We start from the raw sequence: 20835 nt of genomic DNA on the forward strand, positions 1-20835 counted from the left end.
TTAAACAGCCTAAAGAGTTTCTGCCATTTCATTCAAAACTTGGCGATCAAATGCACCAAAATAAATATTTCATCCTAAACTATTTTTTTTTATAGTCCCTTTTTAAAGAGCAACAGTAGGGTTTTATTCTTACTTATATACTCTAAAAATGCCCATGCACATTCACTGTTAGGTCTCTAAAAGCAGACTGATAAGGTGGTGCTTAGCCTTTGTTGACAGGAGATAAGCCGGGACACACTGGGGAAGGTCACAGTGACAGAGGCAGGTACCAGCCCTTCCTCACAACAGAGGCACTGAGGCTGAGTCTCCTTGCCTTGAGACACAGCCTCGGGGAGCACAAGACCAGGACACAACCAAGCTCTCCCCTTTTCTGATGGATATAGAGAACTGATTGAAATCAGCCCACCAGAGCTGAACTGGTGAGAGATCAGTGCTGAACCCCCAGCTGGATCCTTGGAGGCAAATTACAACAAAGTTCATGACTTGTGGAAAATGTAGGACCTATTCTCTCCAAAGTTTGAACATTATCAGCTGCTTTACCATAAACGGGGTAAAAGATGCTGGGTACTTTGTACTTTTCCAAGTCTATGTAAATATGAGCGAACTACGCTAGATAAGAAAAGGCTATCTGTGGATGATACCATGAACTATCTTTACTTGCAAATTTATACTTGTAAATTTATATTTTAGATATATTATAGATAAACATATATTTATCTATTAACACAGTGCATTAATTAGCATTTTGACCCAGAGAGATACAGATCACTGTTCTCTAAAAAAATTACAAACTGCAGTTACATAAACAAGACTTTATCCAGATGTTGATTTTTTTCTTTGATGGTAATGACAACTTTATCAGATTGGTTTCCATGTTAAGTACTTAGTTGCTGATGAATCACATTGTAATTCAGGCAATTTGCCAACATGGTTATATTTCCTGGATCTTTATCAAAAGAGGAGAAGAATCTTTCATTACTTTGGTTTCAGTGGGATGGAGGATTTCAGGAAATGAAATTTCCTGAAATTGAGTCTCTCAAACTGCTTGCTAAGGGCTCTGGGAGCAACAATGCAATAATTATCTTCAGCCATTAATTATCTCGTTTTTAACGCACTCACAGTTCTCCCCAGTTTGATCTTGTTCATCGCTGTCTAAAAGAGGCCCCCAAACGAGGCTTGACTTTGCCATGGTGGTCAGTGCCATGACATTCCTCATCCTTGCTGTGCAGTGGGACTCAAACCACTGTGAAACAAAGGCTTCCTGCATTGCTGGCACTCAGGCTCGTGTACATTTCTGCTTCATTCAGTGTCACCACCAGCAGTGCAAAACCCCTGGCCTCCTTCTGTGTCAGGGAATGAAAGAAGAAGATAACTGGAGAAACCATTCAGAGAGCCCTGCAGAAAGCTTTAATGGATGGGATAGGGGGAGCCAGGATGAGTTGGAAACCCAGAAGTTCAGTTATACCCTCTTGAAGGGATGCACTCTGCAGGTGGATGAGTTTTTCAGATTTTTGAAGACTATAAAGACAGCAAATTGCTACATATTACCCAAGAAGGGCCACAGTCTTCAGCACAAGTGGATTTGAGGGGGAGGTGAAACCAGTGGCAGGTGGTGGTGTCAGATTTGCAGTGTGACAAAATCAAGCATTTTGCCATTGGCAAAGGAAAGAAGTTTTTGAGGGGAAAAAAGGTAAAGTTTACTAGTCCCAGTTTTTGTGGTGAAAACTCCATTTGTCGGCGAATTTGGGATTCCTTGGAAAAACACCAAAACCCACTAAATCTTCTAAACTTTAATAAGATACAGCTTTTCACATCTCAAAAAATGGACCACAAGTAGCTACAGAACAGGATGCTTGGGTATTGCAGGAATAAGGAGTGAAGGAAGGAATGCTCAATCCACCCTACCAGGTAGGCAGCCTGTCCCTAGAAAAAATAAAATCACACAGGATCCCTATCAGAGTGATTCAAGGGAAATTTCCACACAGAGTATGAACAAGCCAGCTGAGCAGACTAAAAGGGGCAGAGAAGCCAGCTCCAGCACAGAGCAGTCTGGGCTGGTTCCTGTGCCTGTGGTGAGCTGGGTGCAGAGCAAGACAACCATGGTTGTATTCAGCTTCCCAGGACACCTGCCTGACAACAAGACCTTGTGAACACAGAGCCAGTGCCATCCCCACAGTAGAAAAATGTTGGTGTCAGGGGAAATCCATACTTACAGAGGAAGTTGTGTTCATCTCTGAACTTCAGAGTTGTGGGAGGAGAGTAGCAGGAAAGAAACACTGACCCTTACTGAAGGTTGCTGGGTCCATGTCAGCTGCTCCAGCCCCCTTGCCTGACTCTGGTGGGATTTGTGGTGAATGTGGCAAATTAGAGAGTGAATGTGCAAAACCCTGAGAGAAGTGGTAACCTTCAGCAAGAAGAAACTCCTGTGCAGCTGAAGTGCCAAAATCTCCTGTCTAAAGACTGTTTTCCCCCTGCAGATCATCATCAGCAAACCCTTTCACATCACCTCCAGCTCCCTGTCACCTATTCCTGCCCATTCTCTCCAAATCCAACTTTTTCTCCAAGTCTTCTTCCCTGTTAAGGACAAAGTCCATCTCTCTCCTGTGGTTGCTGCTCCAGGGATGTGGCGGGGGCCAAAAACTGGAAGAAAAGGGGGACCAAGGTTCACAGATTCACAGAATATTCTGAGTTGGAAGGGACCCACAGGGATCACTGAGTCCCACTCTCAAACAGATACCCCATACAGAGACTGAACCCACAGCCTGCATGTTATCAGTACCATGCTGTCACCAGCTGAGCCAATCCCAGGGTCAGGGTCCTCTTGCCCTACCAGCAGTGAGGCTGTTAATCCCAGCATGTGTGCCAGGAGCTCGTGGCCACTGCTCTAGCACAAATACTCATAGAAATAGCTGACAGGCAAGCACATCTTCCTTGGGAACTGCCTGCAGCAAGGGGATGGGGCGGTGCTTTGTGAAGCCACAGCCCTTTCTCCTGCTCAGTTCGAGCCCACCATGAGCAGCAGCTGCTGACAGGCACTGCTTGTTCCTTCAGGTGCCTCCTTCAGCACTGACACCACTGGAAGCATGCAGGTAAAGGACGGTAAGTTCAGCAGGAAGCAGATGTAGACTCAGAGGTGTCTGCCAGACGTACAAGTTACTTGGGAGTCTAAAGATGGTGCCAGGTGCCTGTGGAACTGGGAAGAGCTCTGGTTGCAGTTCTGCTCCCCCATCACCGTGCACTACTCTTGTGTTAACTCCAATGCAAGCCATGGAGCCATGCCCCCTCACAGGGGTGCCTCTGGCTGCAGAGAGCCCCCAGACACCCCTCACTCAGCAGCCAGACCCAGTCCAGCCCCTGGAGACTGCCCAGCTTCTGGAGGCTGCAGGAGCCCAAGGGAGGCCCAGGAGCCCAGCATGTCTCCTGTGGCACTGCTTCCCATGACCCAGTGGCCCTGTGGAACAATTACATCAAGCTGCTTCTGTCCTGCATCCCAGGGGAGGGGGCAAATTCTGGGCACTGCAGGCAGCTGTGGGAGCCTGTGGGTTTTCAAATCCTCACATTTATGCAGGAACAACAAAGTCAATTGTACATGTTTCATGCACAGGACAGATGAGTTCCAGAGTGAGTGAATGACTGCCTGTTTTGGTTAGGCTGGCTGTTCTTATGAGCAAGCATCTTGTTAAAGGGTGAGAAATGAAGACAGCTGTACCTTTGTTAACCAAAAGCTGGAGGCAAAGCAGGAATTTTTAGCAGCAACTTTTTAAGCTAGGTCAGAACATGTGACAGATCTGTCCAAACAATAGTGCCAAGTTTCATGGGGCAAGTAAAATGGTTTGTATTTCTTCAAAATTCAAAATGAGGATTGCAGATTACTCATCCACCGCTTATAAACACAGGTAAACTCCAGGAGTGTTCATGGGTGGACCAGGTTCAAACTTAGAAGTACTTAAGGATTTCTTTAATTTGTGTGCACCTAGGTGATGTTTAATAAGATGTCTTTAAGTTCTAAATACCACTCTTTTTTATTTTCCTTTTTAACTGGATGTGTTTCCCCTGCACAGCAGCTATTACCTTTCACAGATTTCTATCACACGGGTATTTTAAAATCCAGCCTAACTTACATCACTGACAGGAGGCTCTTTGCCAACACACTTGCTGTTGCTATTTTCTTTTAAAACTTGGCTGAGGAAGATCAATGGGTTAACACAGCCATCTCCAGAAACAGGAGAATGGATGCCAGTATGTGTCTGGAGAGTGTCCTAGGCCATCCTGCACGAGGAGGAAGTGGTGCAGAAGTCCCATCTTCATCTTACCTTTGGTGAAACATCTGTCTGTCTATATGCTCATTTAGCTGGGGAGAAAGTCCAAGAGGATTCAACTACTCACCTACTTGTTAGCATACTGATGGGATTTGAATCCACTTTCTCTGAGGATATGAGTCTCATCCCCCTGTCCAAGCTGCAGGGCAGCAGTCTGAATGTCAGGTGGCAGTGTTCTTACATACTGTCTGTGCTTAAAAGGGAGCAACTCCAGCCCAGGTACCCCTCAGAGATGGGACTGTTCCAAGATCCTTCCCAGAAGGGAAGCCCAAAGGCACTCCCATAATACTGAAGCACTGGTTTTGTTAAAACTAGTTAAAACCACAAGCTTGAACTAGGTAGTTTCTGCAGCAAGAGAAAGCATGAGGTGACACACTAGGCAGAAACTCTCCCTCATCCTCCATGCATGCTGACTACTACAACTCTTCTCCACTTTTCATGGCCTCCTGCCTTGCAACAAACTCACAGCTCCTCAGGGGCCTCTGGAAAAAAATCTTTTCATGGCTTCTGCCCACATAAGTTCTCCTTCCAGTCTGTGCATCACAGCAATCCTTTGCCACCTTCTGTGCTGTGAGCTCCACCTGTCTCTGGGGGCACAGGTCCTGCTTCCCTCCCCGCTGCTCAGCCACAGTTTTTCTAACACAGCACTGACAGACACTCGTGTGGGTTGCTCTCCACCAGCACTCCTCGGGATGTATGGCAACAGCTCTGCAGGACAGCCAGCACGGGAGTCAGCTGTGACACATCTCCAGCAAACCAAGGGATCAGAGATCTGGGCTCTCCCCAGCATTGCTGGTCCGTACAGCCTTTACAGAGATGCCTTTCAGATGGCACTGGGCTGATGCAACACTCTCCTTCCAAGGGTCCCTTGTGTCAGACTGGCTACAATCGCCCCCTCTTCCTTAAGCATAAGGGTTGTTGAATGAAATACACCCATGGCATTTCATGCACTACCCCTTCACTCAGCCTTCCTGGGGCGTTCTCCAGTGCTGGAGACTACAGCAACCAGTGGAGAGGGGCTGTTGGGAAAAGCCATGGGAAAAAAGGAGATAAAAACCAGAAAATAAAAATCAGATTCGCTGCTGCATATAAAAGAACACCACAAAAATGTGTTAACAGAGCAGTTGCACAGCAAGATCTTCCTATGTCTAAGGCATATGGAAACTTTGTCAGTCACTTCATCAGCACACAAAGTTCTGACCCAGCTGTGGTGCTGCAACACAGCCAAAGCCATTCTGGCTTGTGAGAGAACCTCCCGCCAAGGGGCTGAGCACGGCTGGCACTTGGCACCAGGCTGTTGCACTTCATTCATCCAGCAAGACATCTGCAACTTCACCGTTCCAAGGTTTTCTGCCATGATGTCTTTTGAATGAAAACATATTGTGAAGAAGAACTGTTGATTCACACCATTTGAAAGCATAGAACTTGCCACCCTGAGACTTAAAGCCTTCTGATAATGTTTTCATAGTTTTAGTTACTTTCCCATGAAAGTTCTATAAGCATGGGTTGTCTATCCCATTCCTTCTAAGAAACATCTTTTGATGGATGTTTCTCATGACCAGTGTGCTTGGGAAGGTGGTAATTTGATTGTCCAATCCCTGGTCACTGTCGAGAATTTATAAATACTGGAGTCAGAGAATAAAGTGGCCTTTTCCTGTTCTAACACTGAGAGACATTCGTGTGAATAATTTTGTGTCCTTTAGCGACAAGAACTAAACAAAATCTTCTTTTATATGAAAAGGTATCTTTTCAGAGAGGTAAATCCTGCTCTCCTGTCCTCCAGTGCCAGCAGGATTCTGGCCTATTACCACTGAAGCCATGAGCAGCAGCAGAACAGAGGACTATTCAGAGATAGTTCTGCCTCTTCCATGCTTTCTCATTGAAGTAGAGATGTTATATCAAAACCTACATGTTTAATCTTGAACACATTAAAAAAAGTCAATATATCAAAAATCAAATTGTTCTTGTAAATAAATATGTTTTGATCTGCAGTGTTCCATTTGCAGGGTTATATTTTTAGTGTACACCTTCACAACTTGAATTTTAACATTTTTTTAATTGAGGGTTGGAATTATCCTTTCAAGCCTTTCAGCTGAAGCACAAATTTCTCACAGTGATAAGAAGCAGATGTGCTGTAACTGCTGCTAGGGTCTCTGCTGTGGTTTTACCACTGTCTAAAGGAGACAAGTTTGATTTTCTGAACTGCCAGCCCTCAGAACAACTCAGAAGCTCTGACATGCATCTCTTCAGGGCCAGAGTTACAAGTCAGCTTGTACCACCATGAATTGGCCTCACAAGATTCTAAACTGTCTCCTATTCCTTTCAGGAGACAGGCAGGAACAGGCATAACCTGAAATACTTTGGATATATCCAAGTCCAATTAGTAAGAATCCCCTAGTGTGGAACAAAAGCAATGGCTGAGGTTGGAATGGCCAGACTGACATGTTAAGGAAGATTGTGTCTTGATGAACAGCTGGTCAGAAAAACTCGTAGCTCTGTTCCCAGGGCCAGATGTCTCTGCTGTGATTTGTTTGACTAGCCCCCAGCTAACACATTTCATAGGAACTGACTGCCAGTACATTTCAGTAAGCTCTTTAAGAGGCTCTGAGCAGCAAGTGACCCTTGATTATCAGAGAAGGCAACTTGTTTCTCTGAAGTCTTTCCTTGGAAGATCAGAACATAGTCAACTCACTCTGATCTCTTCATGTTTTTACTCTGCACATAAACTTAACTGATTTATACTAGGAATATCTAGTAGTTCTACAGCAATTGTCACTTCCTTCTCCCATCTCTAAAGCAGGAAAATCAAGTCTTTTGATTCACTACACCACGTTGCTACATGAGGTGTGTTTGACTCTTGGAAATGGAAAACACATGGTCAGACCCATAGACTGTTTCTCTAAAAAGGGTGAGAGGATCTCTGCTTTTGTTCATAGGGAAGTGTGCTTCTCTAGAGGGTGAAACAAGAGAGAGAACAACACTGCAGGGAACTGAGTCATTATTTGTGTGCCATTCTGTCATGGTGTGACTTTACCTTTAAGATAGCTTCAGGAGCTAAGGAAGTTGAAGCTGCTGGAGGCTGATGGGTGTCTTTTCTCCTGACCAATTATCGGTCATTTCTGAGAACTGGCGGATGTTTTAACCATTGTGAAATGAGATCAACTTGTGAACACCACCTTAAGATGTAAAGCCAGGGCTTTAAAGCCGGGAAAACGAAATTAGCAAATCTAACCACTACACACTCTGAGAAGAAAATGGGAGGAACAAAATTTAGACAGAACCATCTCTTTGTTACTTCAAAGTGCATGCTCCCTTGAAAACTGCTGAGCTTCTCATAGGCAACAGCACCTGTATCTTCATGATCCCCAGACTGTAAAGATTAGATGCAAGGGAGGCTTTGTCTCCCCACATTTAAATGGCTAGCTGAATCCAGACCCCAGAGAACAAGAGTATTATGTTTCCCAGATCATAAGCCAAGAAATGTTCTTATGTGAAAACATATCCCAGAGAAAATCTTCCTAAACCTACACAACATAAAGAGCCTGTGCCCTCCTTGACACAAGGGGGATGTCTAATGATGCTAGAAGGCAAACTAACATTACAGAATAAGCAGGGAGACACACTTGTACTTGAAGGAGCACTGTGACAGAGAACCCCATCACTGAAGAGCTATAAAAAGATCATCAAGAAGTCAGTTACTTGTCTTGTAGGAGCTTGTTTATGATTCAAGAGCTGTAAACCACGAGCTGTGCAGAACTCAAGAACCACATCTGAAGATGCGCAGCCGTTCTCCCCTCAAGAGCAGCAGAGCAGCAGGCCCTCAGCAGCAGAGAGCATGTGATCCTCAGGCACACCGCAGAGCTGTGCTGCTGCCTTAAGGCCCCCTGCAGCAACTCCCACCTTATTACAGTCAATTAAAGGCAGATCCTGCTTTTTAGGTGAGCATAGGCCCCATCCAATTAAGTCTGACTAATGACATCTAGGAATCATTATATGGAAACCCTGGATCAACAAGTTATTTTTAAGAAGAGAAGAGATTAATAAGAAAAATGTCAGAAGACCAAATTCCCTGGATTGACAAACACTCCTGGTATATCAAGAGAAACTGATGCACAAAGCATGTCTCATGCTATTTTGGATAAAGGACTGCTCACATGCTCTGCTCTAGAAGCAAACAGAAATGTGTGCTGACTCACCTGATCTCTGTATACTGCACAAATTGGAACCTGATAAATTCCACTTATCTGTGTCAAACTTCAATTACACTGCCACTGAAAATACCAGTGCATGATACTACACTGACAGCACTGCAAATTATTTACTATTCCCCCCAGAATCTGTCATGAGCCACAAGAGTGGTTTCTCCATCAACTCTGCCCGTTTTCATCTGGTAAACAGTGACATTTCCCTGCTTTACTACTGAAACTAGAACCAGCATCTTTCATTTCATGACTTCCCAAACTTTATCAGAAATGTGTTTTATGCAGTGAACACTGCCACTGGGAACAAACTGAAGGTCTGAACAGCTGTGAAGAACCTGTACAGGACCAAAGTAAATTAGGCATTGAAACACTCATCTCCCCCTTCAGGAGATGATGTTTTGAGCAGATTACAGAATACCACAAATTGCAAACCAACACACCCCCTTTTTAAATACACATTTCCAAGAAAATAATTCAAACAGTAATCATAGTTTTGGGGGTTTTTTTGTTTAATTTTTTCTCATATTTTATTGAATGAAACAAAACAAAACAAACACAAGAAATAAGATCAGTGTTCTTCACATCTCATCTCTACAGCAGTCCTTTAGAGTCAACAGCTACGAGCTCCTCCGAGCACAAAGGCCAACAGAGACCACAGTGCCACAACACTGGAGATTCTAAGAGTCAAGAATAATAAAATGCTGTTAGGCTACTTATATTTACAGCTTAATTTTATGTTTATTAAGTGCTTAGATTCCTTTCCAAACCACGTCAAGGCAGAAATTCACCTTCCATGATCATCAGTCACCACCTCACAAGAGGGGTGCACTTTGAATCTGGAATTCTCTTCCACTACCAAGCTTTCAACTCAGCTGTAGGAAAAAAAACCCCACATCCATCCCACACCTGAGATTCTGCCTCCTTCTCACCAAGCTTATTAGAGCTGGTGCTACAGCTCGTAAGATTACCACTTCTCTGCTGTGACAGCACAAACACAGTTTTGTGCTATCCAAAGGGTAACATTCCTGGGTTAATCATGAGTGAGACTAAAGTCCAGTCACCCAGGGCTGAAAGCTCACAAGCAGCCACCCAGCAGTCAGCAAGCAAACCTGCTTCTGAGTCCCCTGTTTCTCCGAGGGGCTGGCAGGAGGACATTGCAAACACGTGGCAGGCTGCTGCTGTGCCAGGACCTCGGACCTGAAAGGAATGCTTCCCCCAACCCCATTCCCGTGCTCCTGCAACTCACTGCAGCAGGCAGTTCACGCTCGGCGAGTGCCTCCAGTGGCGATAGATGGAGACCTGCAGGTGAGGGTGGTGCCTGTAGTCCCGCAGGACGAGCCTGACGCTGCAATGAAAGCACAGCTTGAGCTCAGCCCGAAGGGTGCTTACAGCACCCCACAGCTCAGGACAGAAATTTCTATCCAAGAGCTGTCATTGCAGAGAGAGCTAGGGACAAAGGCCTGGATGAGAGGAAGAAAGGACTGAAAATTAAGACTTTCTGATCACTTACTGCTTGTACTTCTGGGAGAGCAGAACGAACTGGTTCTTTGAAAGCCGTCTGACATCAAAGCGACAGCGAGCTTTAAACTCTTGGTAAATCTGTCCCTCGGTCAGCCCTGGCCAGCCTCGGACATGAACAACCAAGGCAGGGGGATGACGGCAAGGAGCATCTTCCCCAGACAAATTCTGGAAAATGTGCAATATAGAGACATACCTGAATTTGGAAATACTACAGAGGCATTATTAATATAATCAGAAAATATGCAGAACATGACTAATAAATGACAGTATAATGCTGCTGTTGGTGTAAAAGTTGTTTTTTTTTTGCCCCAAGATTCATTTAATATCATCATAAAAGCAAACTGTCACACCTACCTAGGAGAAACTACCTGAGAAACAGCAATGTAAACTGGCTAATGCCATCTTACAGAATAACATCATGAATACATTTTGCAAAGCAGAAATTCAACTCACTGGCCATTTTAAAAGGCCCACTGCATCACTTGTATGACGACAATTTCTGCCAAGGTGGGCCCCAGCACCAGTGGATTCCTCTCCTCTAAGGAAGCTATCAAGTAGGCTACCGACCTATGCACCCCACAAACAGGTCACAGACCTGCAATTCATACGCACAATGCTTGAAACACCACCTCGGATGAAATTCACTTTGTTCACATGCTCAGCTAACACGGTGAGATACTGCGAGAAAGAAGGATCAGCCTCCACTGCATCACTGAATCAGAAAACAAAAGAGAACAAAGTTTTGCTTCTCCAGTGCTGCACTGCTACATAGTGTCAAGCTCTTCAATTTGTGACAGAACAGAAATTTCAGATCTTAGTAGCTTCCTACAGAAGTCAAAAAGCTACAAGAAAAGAGAATTTAACTGAAGGCACTGATTCACAGACATTTCAAAAATGGAAACTAATGGAAAATTATTTGACCCTTACCCAAGTGAACTGAACTTGAGAGAGCTTGTTCAAGAATAAAGAAGTCACAATGTCATTTCCCAACCTCTGAGCCCTGATCACATGGCCCTGATTTCATTTTTAAAATGTCAGCTTTGACATAAAACTACTACTTTCAGATTTATAAAATAAAAATCTAATTAGAACATGACATTTTCAATGACACTTTCTTTTGTCCAAAAGGAAGGCCAGCCTGTGAAACAAAAAGTCAGCCAGAGCAAACGGAGGACTCTTTTCCATAGGAAAACATCCCACGTAATGCAATTTTCAGTCAACACTTAAGCATTACTCACTCTGTGGATCTGCACAGTAGCAAATGAGCTGACATCAGAAGAACTAGAGAAAGGAATAATGAGGTAGCATTAGAAAAAACCTAGAGAAACACAGCTAAATACATAGAAAGCAAAAATGTGTTGAAGTGCAGCTAAGTTACTAACAGCAACAGACTGTATATAAACAAATATTTCTTAGCATCAAATAGATCTAAAGAGAAGGAAAAGATTGCCAAATCCCAACACAGTATCTGAGGAGTTTTTAAGAAGCACTTTACCTGAACCACAAAGAAATGCATCATAGCCTGCCTCATGAGGACATTTCTTCTCAGCTGTAAGTGTCCAACAAAATCAGTAAGAAATAAACACATCCAGCATGCTGTGAAAACTACTACACTGCAGAATCCTAATTCATAAGGTTCTTTTCCCCCTCCCCTCAGCTCTGTTTCCTTCCTCACCCTGAAAACTTTACACTCATTAAAAAGTCTGTGCTTCTAACATGCATTTTAAAACAGCACCAAAAAAGAAGCAGCAGTTACATGAATGTCTGAAAAGCTTAGCAGGATGCACATTAAAAAATTTTAACTTTCATGAAAGTCTAAACCAAACTGTGTCATCTATGTTACTGATGGCATGGGGACCATTTCAAAACACAGGAGGCCCTGTGCTGCAGGACACGATGCTGCCAGGAGAAGCCAGAAAACATCTGCCTCACAGCCAGTATCACACCATGTCCTGGACACAACCTCCTGCATAGGCATCACTAACCCTGCACACCAGCCACCAAACTCCTGCTCCTTTGCCATTAGCTCCTTTTACTTTCCCTTCTAAGACAGCTGTTTCCCACCTCCCCTTGCCCTTTCCAAGGGCTTCTGACTCTTCACAGCCCAAGTCAGATTCAGATCAGCCCAACATAGTGTAAATGGTGTCTGTACCAGCAGCATGAGGCAAACCTGCCCTGCACTACCCTCAGCAGCCACCAGGGATGTGCAAAATACACGTCTTAGGAGCCCAGGCTTTGGGTCTGGACAAAAATGTGTATCAGCAACTCTGGGCAAATTCAGCAGATCCACTGGCATTCCCTCATGCTCTACATGTGGTCATTCATGGAGTACAACAAACCTCTTTTGATCTATCTGACTGTGAAGATTTGCTTAAGAACATACCGTATCTTGAGCAGCCACTTGCAAGAGCTATAACAGGGCACGGTGGACCTTTGGGATTTAGGTTGCTGCTGAAGACAAGTGGATGTGTGAGATTTTTGTCTTTCCTCAGTATGTTAGAGAAGAGTTACTGTTGTCTAGTGACCTGTCACTTCAGAAAAAGCTACTGGAGACTTTAAAATGAACTTTGGTAGGCCTCTAGGAAAAGGCCAAATACTTACTTGAGTAATATCTACCAGTTTTCTTCCTGAAAATTAACCCCTAAATACTTCCTTAGTCTCTTCCCTCACTCAAAACTTGTAAGCAGCAAATCTGTTCTATTTGCATACCCAAAAAAAAAAAAGTGAGCAAAACTGCAGGGAAAGAGGTTGACTATATGGTTCTATTTGAATGGTGAACCCTAGAGGATAAACAGATACCACTGGAATGACTGAAATAAAAGAGAACAATCAAGCAGAATATGCAGTCTGAAATTGCTAATAAACAAACCCTCAGATTCCCAATACTGTTTTTTAAAAAAATAATAATTTTGCATCTTCTTCTTGGAACTAGGAGGTAATGGGGAACAGGCAGAATTTTCCTTTCCTTAGCAAAATTGACATGGAGAAAACTAATTCACAAAAGAAGTGTGAAATAAGTCTCCTACCACATCGTAACTAAGCTCATGAGACACAACATCTACTCATGTGTTCCATTTAAACACTGCCTATAGTTACTGCTTTGGGCTCGGTGCAGCCTCTCTTAGGACAGGCATTTGAAATTAGGATGTATTTTCACCAAGAGCTGAATCTCATTTCAGAACATGACATAAGCAAAATATTTCTCAAGTTGCGTGTACAGCTATACGTAAACCAAATTCGTGACCAATAAAATGGTGATTCAATGCAAGAAGTGACTCAGAACAAATAATTTACTACACAATTCCTTTATAAGAAAGATGTGCAAATCCTTTGCTCTTAAATTTAGAAAGACAAGGATCCAATTGAAAAACATTTGAGAGGAGGGAAAGTATGAACATGGGAAACGGCTGAATGTGAAATATCTTTCCAAAGAAGACAGAGGGATTGCTGAAAGCTCTACTGGCCAGTGCTTACCTGCACAAAACTGCATATGCCTCCAAAAGACTGGATACTCGAGGAAACAGACATTTCTATAAAAAAGACTGTATTAGAAAACCAACCATGACAGAACTTACGGTGAATTCAATTACTTGCATTGGCAATTTGTTAAATGAGATCTAAAATTAGAACTTCTCAAGGTAACACTGAGAAATGGTTGCAGTTCTGTTAGCATCATAGGGCACTGAGGAAAGATACCTTCTTTCTCTTGGGTGAAACACAAGTTTGAACTCCAAACAAAAAAAATTGTGCATCTCACCTTCTGCACAGACTTTGTTACAGTCTTGGTGTCTATGATGATGGGAAACAGGGTGTGAATGTTCCTTTTAAACTCATCATAGCTCTCTGAAAGCAAAGCACATGTGGAGAAAGGCATCAGGACACTGGGGAAAATCCAACGGAATCACAAAGTAATAGGAAAGAGAAATGACAGCAGGCAACGATGCCCCCTCCAGCATTTAGAATTCAGAAGAGGCAACCAGCCCTGCTGCTTGCTAAGCCCTGCAGGTGTCTGTGGTGGCAAATGGCCACTGCACCTCTTGTTCCACCCCCAGTGCAAAGGCAGGAGCCCGGGACAGCAGCTACACACAGCAGTACCTGGGAGAGGCCTGTAGAACTTGTCGTGAAGATGCATAAGGTCCATGAACATGTTGTGTCCCACCAGGGGCTACAGGAGGAATATAAACATAGCAGCCCATTGGAGCACATTTCTGAAGTGAGCTCAGAGATAAACAACACAGGCACACTCAACAGCTGTAACCCTTTCCTCCAGCAAACGACATCCACACATGCTCGCACAGGAGTCATTCAGGCTGCAAGGCTCACAGGACTACAGCCTGCAGGAAATCAGACTTGTGAACTTTGTGAGAGGGTATTGTCTCAGCAGCATTCCATTTCCAGTGGACCTAAAGGGCTAAGCAGATTCTCAGTTCAGCTGAACAGGATTCCAGCCATCACATTTATATGCTCACTCACAAGGGCAGGGATGGTCTTTGCTGCACACGCTGCTCTAAAATCCATTTGATAAGCTGCATACAGAACGTAAGAATTTCCACACAAAGACCAGCAGTCTGTCACATGCTGAAAAGCACACCGTGCCCAAAAGGCAAGAATCTGCTCAGCTTTCTTAGATGGTGACTCTAACACCATGATTTTTAATATTGCATTTAACACAGCAAAATTAGAGTAGGGTTAAGGCATTTTACCTTCTTGGCTTTAACAAGTATATGGAAGAGGTTGGTGAAGCCCCGGGCAGACAGGAGAATGAGCTTTTTCTGACAGTGGTCATAAGAAGAGTTCTCCAGAAGCTGACGATGCTTTGGACTCACTTTTTTCACCATGACCTGGAAAGAAGAGTCAGTGATGATCTCAGCCTCCCATGTTAGTTGTATGTACATTGCTTACTGGGGTTCAGTAATGCTGAGGTCAAGTCCAGCTTCAAGGCACTCAAGGACAGAAAAACTGCATCCCCTGGGACTTTGGGACTGTCTCATTTCCATATGGAGATCAGTGCTCCAGTAACTGAACAGGCCTGCTCAAAGCGAGTGTTAATTGTGCTTCTCTACTTAAAAGGATGATTCCTACCAAAGGAAGGTATCATGGTTTTTTGAGCACCTAATTAATGAACCTAATTCAACATTAACTTCATAATATGGTAAAGTTCATGGTACCAAAAACCCAGAAACAAACAGCAATCATAGAAGCTGAGTCCCCAAAGTCAATGCTTCAGATGAGAAGGCTGGGTAAATCTAATATTCCAAGGACACTGGCTATCAGACCAATACGAAAAAAAAGATTTCTGTAAGCTAAATCTAAGAAACTGATTGATATCATACTCGTAACCATGTTTGAGATGTTCACAGCCATAGTTTTAATAGAGAAAATATTGCACCAAATGTAAAATACCAGTAGTGAATAGCAAAACAGCAAATAACACAGAGTAAAAGTCTCCAACTTTGTGGCAGAAGTCAACAAAAGAAAACCACAAAAAGGGCTAAAACTGTACACTCTTGTGGAGGTATTGAAGGAGGGACTTTTATATTAAGTCTGAAGACACAGACAGGATGCCTCCAGAAGAGCTCCAAGGACAAGCACTTCCATTTAAAGGGATTTTGGGGCTACAGGACAAACAGAAACCAGAGCTGCTCAGTTTTCTGTATCCCTTTTCTTAGGATCCCACAATCAACATTTCCTTTGTCATTGTTTTCACCTCCTCCTTGACCCTGTCTGTCCAGAGAGAAATCCTCTTTTTCAAAATGTCCACATTTCCATCTCACCTTCTTGTCTCCAAGAGGTTCTGTCCAAACATTTTCAAGAGCCTGCCTCAGAACCAGCTGAACTTCAAGCATATGATAGCCTATGACACAAGGAAAAAAAAAAAAAAAAAGAAAAAAAAAAGGCAGTAAAAGCTTCAGAGGTGCAGACAAGCCTATTAAGGAAAACACATCATTCCTCTAGAGAGACAGACTGACCATGTGCTTCTCCCCCAATGTATACAAAATATTATTCAACAAATGATCCTGGTACATTACCATACACAATGACAGAAACAAAACAAACAAAAAATACAGAGACACACACACACACATAAGAAACCCAAAACAACAACCACAAACCCACAGAAATAAACAAAAAAAACCCAAAAACCAAAAATCACAGTGAAAATTTCAGGCAAATGAGCTTTTGTAAGGACATGGAGGAAAGGAAAAGACTGAAGAGGGAAGAAGGCTACTACACTGAAAAAGATGCTGTTTTGGACAGTTTCAGAGCAACAGACCCAGAAACCAAGCACACAAAGGGTACCAATGCATTTTCCCCCGCAGTTGATAAGGAATTAACCCTGTCCTCTTGTGAATAGCATTAAAAGAGACACCTGAATCAGTATTCTTGCTTACTTAAAAGTCTTTCTTATCACAGGTGCTCACCAGTGCCAGACTCTATTAAAACATCAGTATCTCATATAGCTGACAAAGCAGATAAAAAGCACAGCACAGTCTCCACCCCTCTTATTGCATACTCTGCAAAAAAAGTCAACAGACAAAGCCTTGAATACTCTGGTTTTCCTAATCTTTTCTATATTTTATTCCCTGACCTAGAAGATTAAGCTGTGGGTTCTGTGAATAAACCTACAAATTATTCCCTGCAAAAATTCCCTGTTCTTCAAGCCAGCACAGAAGTTCCTCAGCTCTGCTACAGTGCTCCCAAAACCTAACACAGGGAGTAAGTAGCCTGTTAATTCCCACTGGCATGTATGTGTCTCCATGGGGCTCCCTGTTGCTCCACATGACAGGGACTAAGCTCTGAAAGGAGAGGAAGAAAATCAACAAAAAGCCAGATCACCCAGGATTTAAAACATGTAAAACCTTATCCTGATTCAGAGTAACTACAAATTCCCCAGTTGCTGCTCAGAAGAAGCACAAAATGGAAGTCCATTATCACAAAGCATGCTCCAAGCATCCAAACATCCACTTCTGCTTCAGAAAGACCCATCACCCCAACAGAGCAGAAAAGCAGAACCCAAGTATAAACTGGGGTAAAGAGTTGTAAAGGCAGGATGGGCACTGGTGCTTTCCCTCTCAGTAGAGCAATTTAACAGAAGAAAGGACAGTTATAGCCCCAGAAGTTCACAAGAAATGATGAAGCCACTCAGAGCCCAGAGGTGTCTAAGACAGGCACTGTTTCATACCATTCAGATCCTGCAGAATCATAGTATCCTCTTCTTTTGCTGCAGCTATCCAAGAGGTCACTTCATCAATAGCTTTCTTCAGGACATCCCTGTTTGCATTATTAGCACTGGATGAGGGGAAAGAGGCAATGTGAGAAATGCTCTTTACAGATGAAGCCTTGTGCCTTGCTGTAGGAATGCAAAAGCTTCATTTCCCAACATGCACCCAATTCTCCACATAACATCCTGCGATCTCAATCTTCCTTCAGACACCACAGCATGCTGGAACAGCTGGCAGCGAGGTGTTCAAACCAGCAGGTTTCAGTATTTCTACAAAAAGTGATCTGAGTGAAGCTGAGCCATGAACTCAGTACTGAGGAGACACGTCTCTGAGAAGTGCTCACCTGCAGACTTTCCAGGTACCTGCTAAGAGGTGCTGCCTAAGGATCTTCTCCTGTACCTCATTCATGTATGGGATTCCATCTTTGAGAAACTGAGGGGAGACGAAATGCCAGTTTGGTTACATTCCCCTGGATTTTTTCACAGCACATTAGAGAATTGGCAGGTTAGTCAGGACAAACAAACTGTAAGCAATACAACAGGTATGGAGGAAAGAAAAGGATTATCTGTCAACTGTAATCATTTTTTTTGCTCTAATTTTACCTTTCCTTTAATAAGATGCTTCCAAGAGTCAAGAAGTCAGACACCTCCTTGCAAAACAGTACTCTTACAGGATGACAAAGTCTCTATTTTACGGGAAAAGTGGCAATATATAGGATGCTGGTAAACAGATACTTCTGCACCGTCATGGATAATAAAGACACCCCCAGTGTTTAGTAAATCCTTAGCTCACCAGAGATAGGTTTCTGGGGTTTTTTTGAGGAAGGCTGCCTGTCTGAGACTGCTGAGGATGTGGTTATTGTCTTTACATTAGTTCAGCACTCATTACCCCTGTTCATAATCAACTGCATGATGCATCCATACTTTAGGAAGCTTCTATTTATCCCAGAAAGATAATATTTAAGGATACTAATCTGATTTCTTCTGCAGTTGCACAGATTTCCTCTGTTCTGCATTTCTAGCAGATTACATACCTTGTTGTAGTCAAAGCCATAATGAGACAGGAACTGAATACTAGATGCAGAGAGGGTAAATTCGACATCCCTTATTCCCAGTGTGGAGGGAAAGAGAAAAAAGTTGTATGAATGCACCACATACCTAAAATGAAAAGAAAAATATCTCTAGAAGATAATTACAAGACATAACTCCACCCAAAGGGAATTATGGAAAAAATCTCTACTGCACTATCCTCATTGTAACATAAAACTGCTTTTTTACTTACTTGTTTGAATTTTCTGCTGAGAATATTGCCAGCCCTAAAAGAAAGAAACCTCTATTGAGATGGCAACGTTTAGCTGTACGTCTACACATAGCATGCAAATTAGATAGGGGATGTGGGGAACCCTTCAAGAAATACATGTTTTCCATTCACGAATGTCACTGTGCCAATCCTTGCAGCAACTGCCAGGCCACTCCCTGGATTCCTGAAAGCTGAAGGGGACAACCTTTCACTGCTATGTGGGAAATGGAGTCAAATCTGAATTAAATAACAGACTGAGCAATGGGCAAGAGGTGAGATGGTGATGAGTCTCTGACTGTACATACACAGATGAGTATGCAGATTCAACTATACCACAGTAAGGTCTGGAACAAGCTAGGCACCACAGAGGACTGAAACATGGGTTTTACTTCTCAGGTTCTTTTTTCTTCTGCTAATCCCTAAAAGGCATATTAAGATCTTACATACCCCAAGACTTTGAACAATATTTCAAACTGTTTTCGAGCCAGCTTGACTCCTTTCTTAACTGTCAATAGCCCTCCTCCATAGGCCCTTTCTCATGCTGATTTGTTATTTTAGGAATAACAAAAATAGCAGCCTTCATTATCCTCAGAGTCCCCTTACTCATAACGCACTGTAACAAATGAGACAGCTTTGAACAGGAACTGCCGTCATATGCTTCTTGCTCACATCCTCTGATTTAAAAGCCTTGTATTTTTAACTGTGACCTTTAAATATGGTCAACTTTAGACCAGTAAAAACTATATAGCCCACCTGACTTTATATGATTTATTAAAAAGCTGAGGGAAAAAAAAACCCAACAAGCAAATGTCTCTCGAATGAGTGAATTACGGCCAGAGTCACCTGCATGACGACCTGTTAGCAAAAGGCCAGGTACCTGTACGACCTCGGGAGATTACTTTCCATGTCAGAGCAGCACTTACCAAGCTGAGCGAGAGTGAAGCGCTGAACACTCTGCCTGGCCTTCACATACCGCTCCGCAGGGGAGTCAAACAGGCTAGAACAAAACCACAATTGGGGAAAGGAGAGCGGACACGTGAAGGGTTGCTATACACAGGTTGTTCTCACAGGGCTAGAGCAATAAGTCTCTCTCACACTTCAAGTCCAACACCTTTACCTGGGCTCGTTGTTTTGTAGAGAATGCAAACCAGTAAACTCCATATCAAGGGCTGTTGAGGTGGAAAGAACACAAAAGAATATGAAATATGAGGCATGCGCTTCACCAGCACCAGGACGGCGGCTCTCAAACGCTTCTTTTCACCGTAATCTTTGTCAAACCACAGGAAGCAGGCTCGTGAGCAGCGGGGCTTACACCTCCAGCCGCCTCCTTCCTGAGGCAGGGACACCTCCCCCACGCCCCTCAGAGGGGCCTGCCTCACCCTGTGCAGTGTTCGTGCCCCACCCGAACCCTTAACACCCCCGGCCCCAGCACGCCGAGCCGAGGCCAGCACCGCAGCCGGGGTTCCCTTTCCAGTCTCTCCAGCCTATTTGAATCCCCGCGCCTCAGCGCTCGCTGTTCTGGGCGCAGCAGCGCCATTATCGGCTGCAGTACCCCTCAGTGCCCGGGACCCTACGTCGGCCAGGGCCCGAGGGCAGCACTGGGGCCGGACGAGACGCCCCGGACGCTCACCCACGAAGGCGGCGCGGAGGATGAGGCGCCTGAGGCGCGGCAGGTGCCGGGCAAAGCCCTCCGCGCCCACCTCCATCGCCGCCCTCCCGAGGCCCGGCCCGGCCCGGCGCGCCTGCGTGCCCGGCGCTGCCCCGCGGGGCGGGCCCGATCCGCAGTAAGGGATGGGAAAGGCAGCGCCGTGGGAGCTTCGAGCGCGACCCGAGCGGCGGTAACAAAGGACGGGGAGGTTTAGGCTGGAAACTGGAGAGGCTGAGAAGGCGCCCGCCACAGCCCGCTCTCACGGGGAGCGCAGGGGCAGCTCCTACTGCGCGTCTGCTGGAAATGCAGGTCGCACAGAGGCCGTCACTATCCGAGAGTTGTTATTATTATGAACCAACAATTAGGTAAAAATCCAGTAAAACAGTGGGGTTTTTTTTTCATTATGTCAGTCGAACACTGAGGATTTCGTACAGATGCCAGAAGTGGGCCGAGCTCACCCGCACGCTAAAGCCCGGCACACACCCTTGGTGTTCCCTTCTCCTGCCCCAAACACGAGTACAGCACCGGGACACAGGTACAGGAGGTGCACTGACCAGGCTGGCCGCCCTGAACTTGCCCGTCAGAGGGCTTCCAACACACTTTACTGTGGGGATGTCACAGCC

The 20835-nt window shown here is 44.3% G+C and overlaps 1 protein-coding gene across 4 annotated transcripts; it reads right to left on the reverse strand.

Annotated features, from left to right (window-relative positions):
- Nucleotides 1–9012: 9012 nt before the first annotated feature.
- PNLDC1 (PARN like ribonuclease domain containing exonuclease 1) lies at nt 9013–20323 on the reverse strand. Of its 4 annotated transcripts, none has more exons than XR_015283236.1 (19): nt 20195–20320; nt 19682–19733; nt 19488–19561; nt 18547–18580; nt 18299–18422; nt 17609–17697; nt 17226–17332; nt 15817–15896; nt 14746–14883; nt 14138–14207; nt 13800–13885; nt 13517–13572; nt 12426–12490; nt 11538–11591; nt 11281–11323; nt 10638–10754; nt 10032–10207; nt 9768–9866; nt 9013–9198 (listed from the first exon to the last, which is right to left on the reverse strand). XR_015283236.1 is itself a non-coding variant. In XM_023924593.2 (19 exons), exons 1-19 carry the CDS (start codon nt 20268–20270, stop codon nt 9132–9134), a joined length of 1590 nt encoding a protein of 529 aa, XP_023780361.2. In that variant the 5' UTR covers nt 20271–20323; the 3' UTR covers nt 9013–9131. The 4 variants fall into 4 exon arrangements, 2 of the variants coding, with proteins under 2 accessions (XP_023780361.2, XP_023780360.2); XR_002863701.2 differs by having other exon boundaries at nt 12426–12493; XM_023924593.2 differs by having other exon boundaries at nt 10655–10754; nt 20195–20323.
- Between the last annotated feature and the right edge of the window lie 512 nt (nt 20324–20835).

This window comes from Cyanistes caeruleus, chromosome 2 (assembly GCF_971803275.1).
Source record: "Cyanistes caeruleus chromosome 2, bCyaCae1.hap1.1, whole genome shotgun sequence".
Lineage (NCBI taxonomy): Eukaryota > Metazoa > Chordata > Aves > Passeriformes > Paridae > Cyanistes > Cyanistes caeruleus.

Excerpts from the sequence above, each read along its gene's own strand:
- PNLDC1 (XM_023924592.2), bottom strand. The coding sequence starts at position 20,270 with ATGGAGGTGGGCGCGGAGGGCTTTGCCCGGCACCTGCCGCGCCTCAGG. Across the intron at positions 17,698-18,298 it reads ATGGCTTTGACTACAACAAG|TTTCTCAAAGATGGAATCCC; the intron begins GTATGTAATCTG and ends GTCTCCCCTCAG. Across the intron at positions 11,592-12,425 it reads AAGTGGCTGCTCAAGATACG|CTGAGAAGAAATGTCCTCAT; the intron begins GTATGTTCTTAA and ends GGACACTTACAG.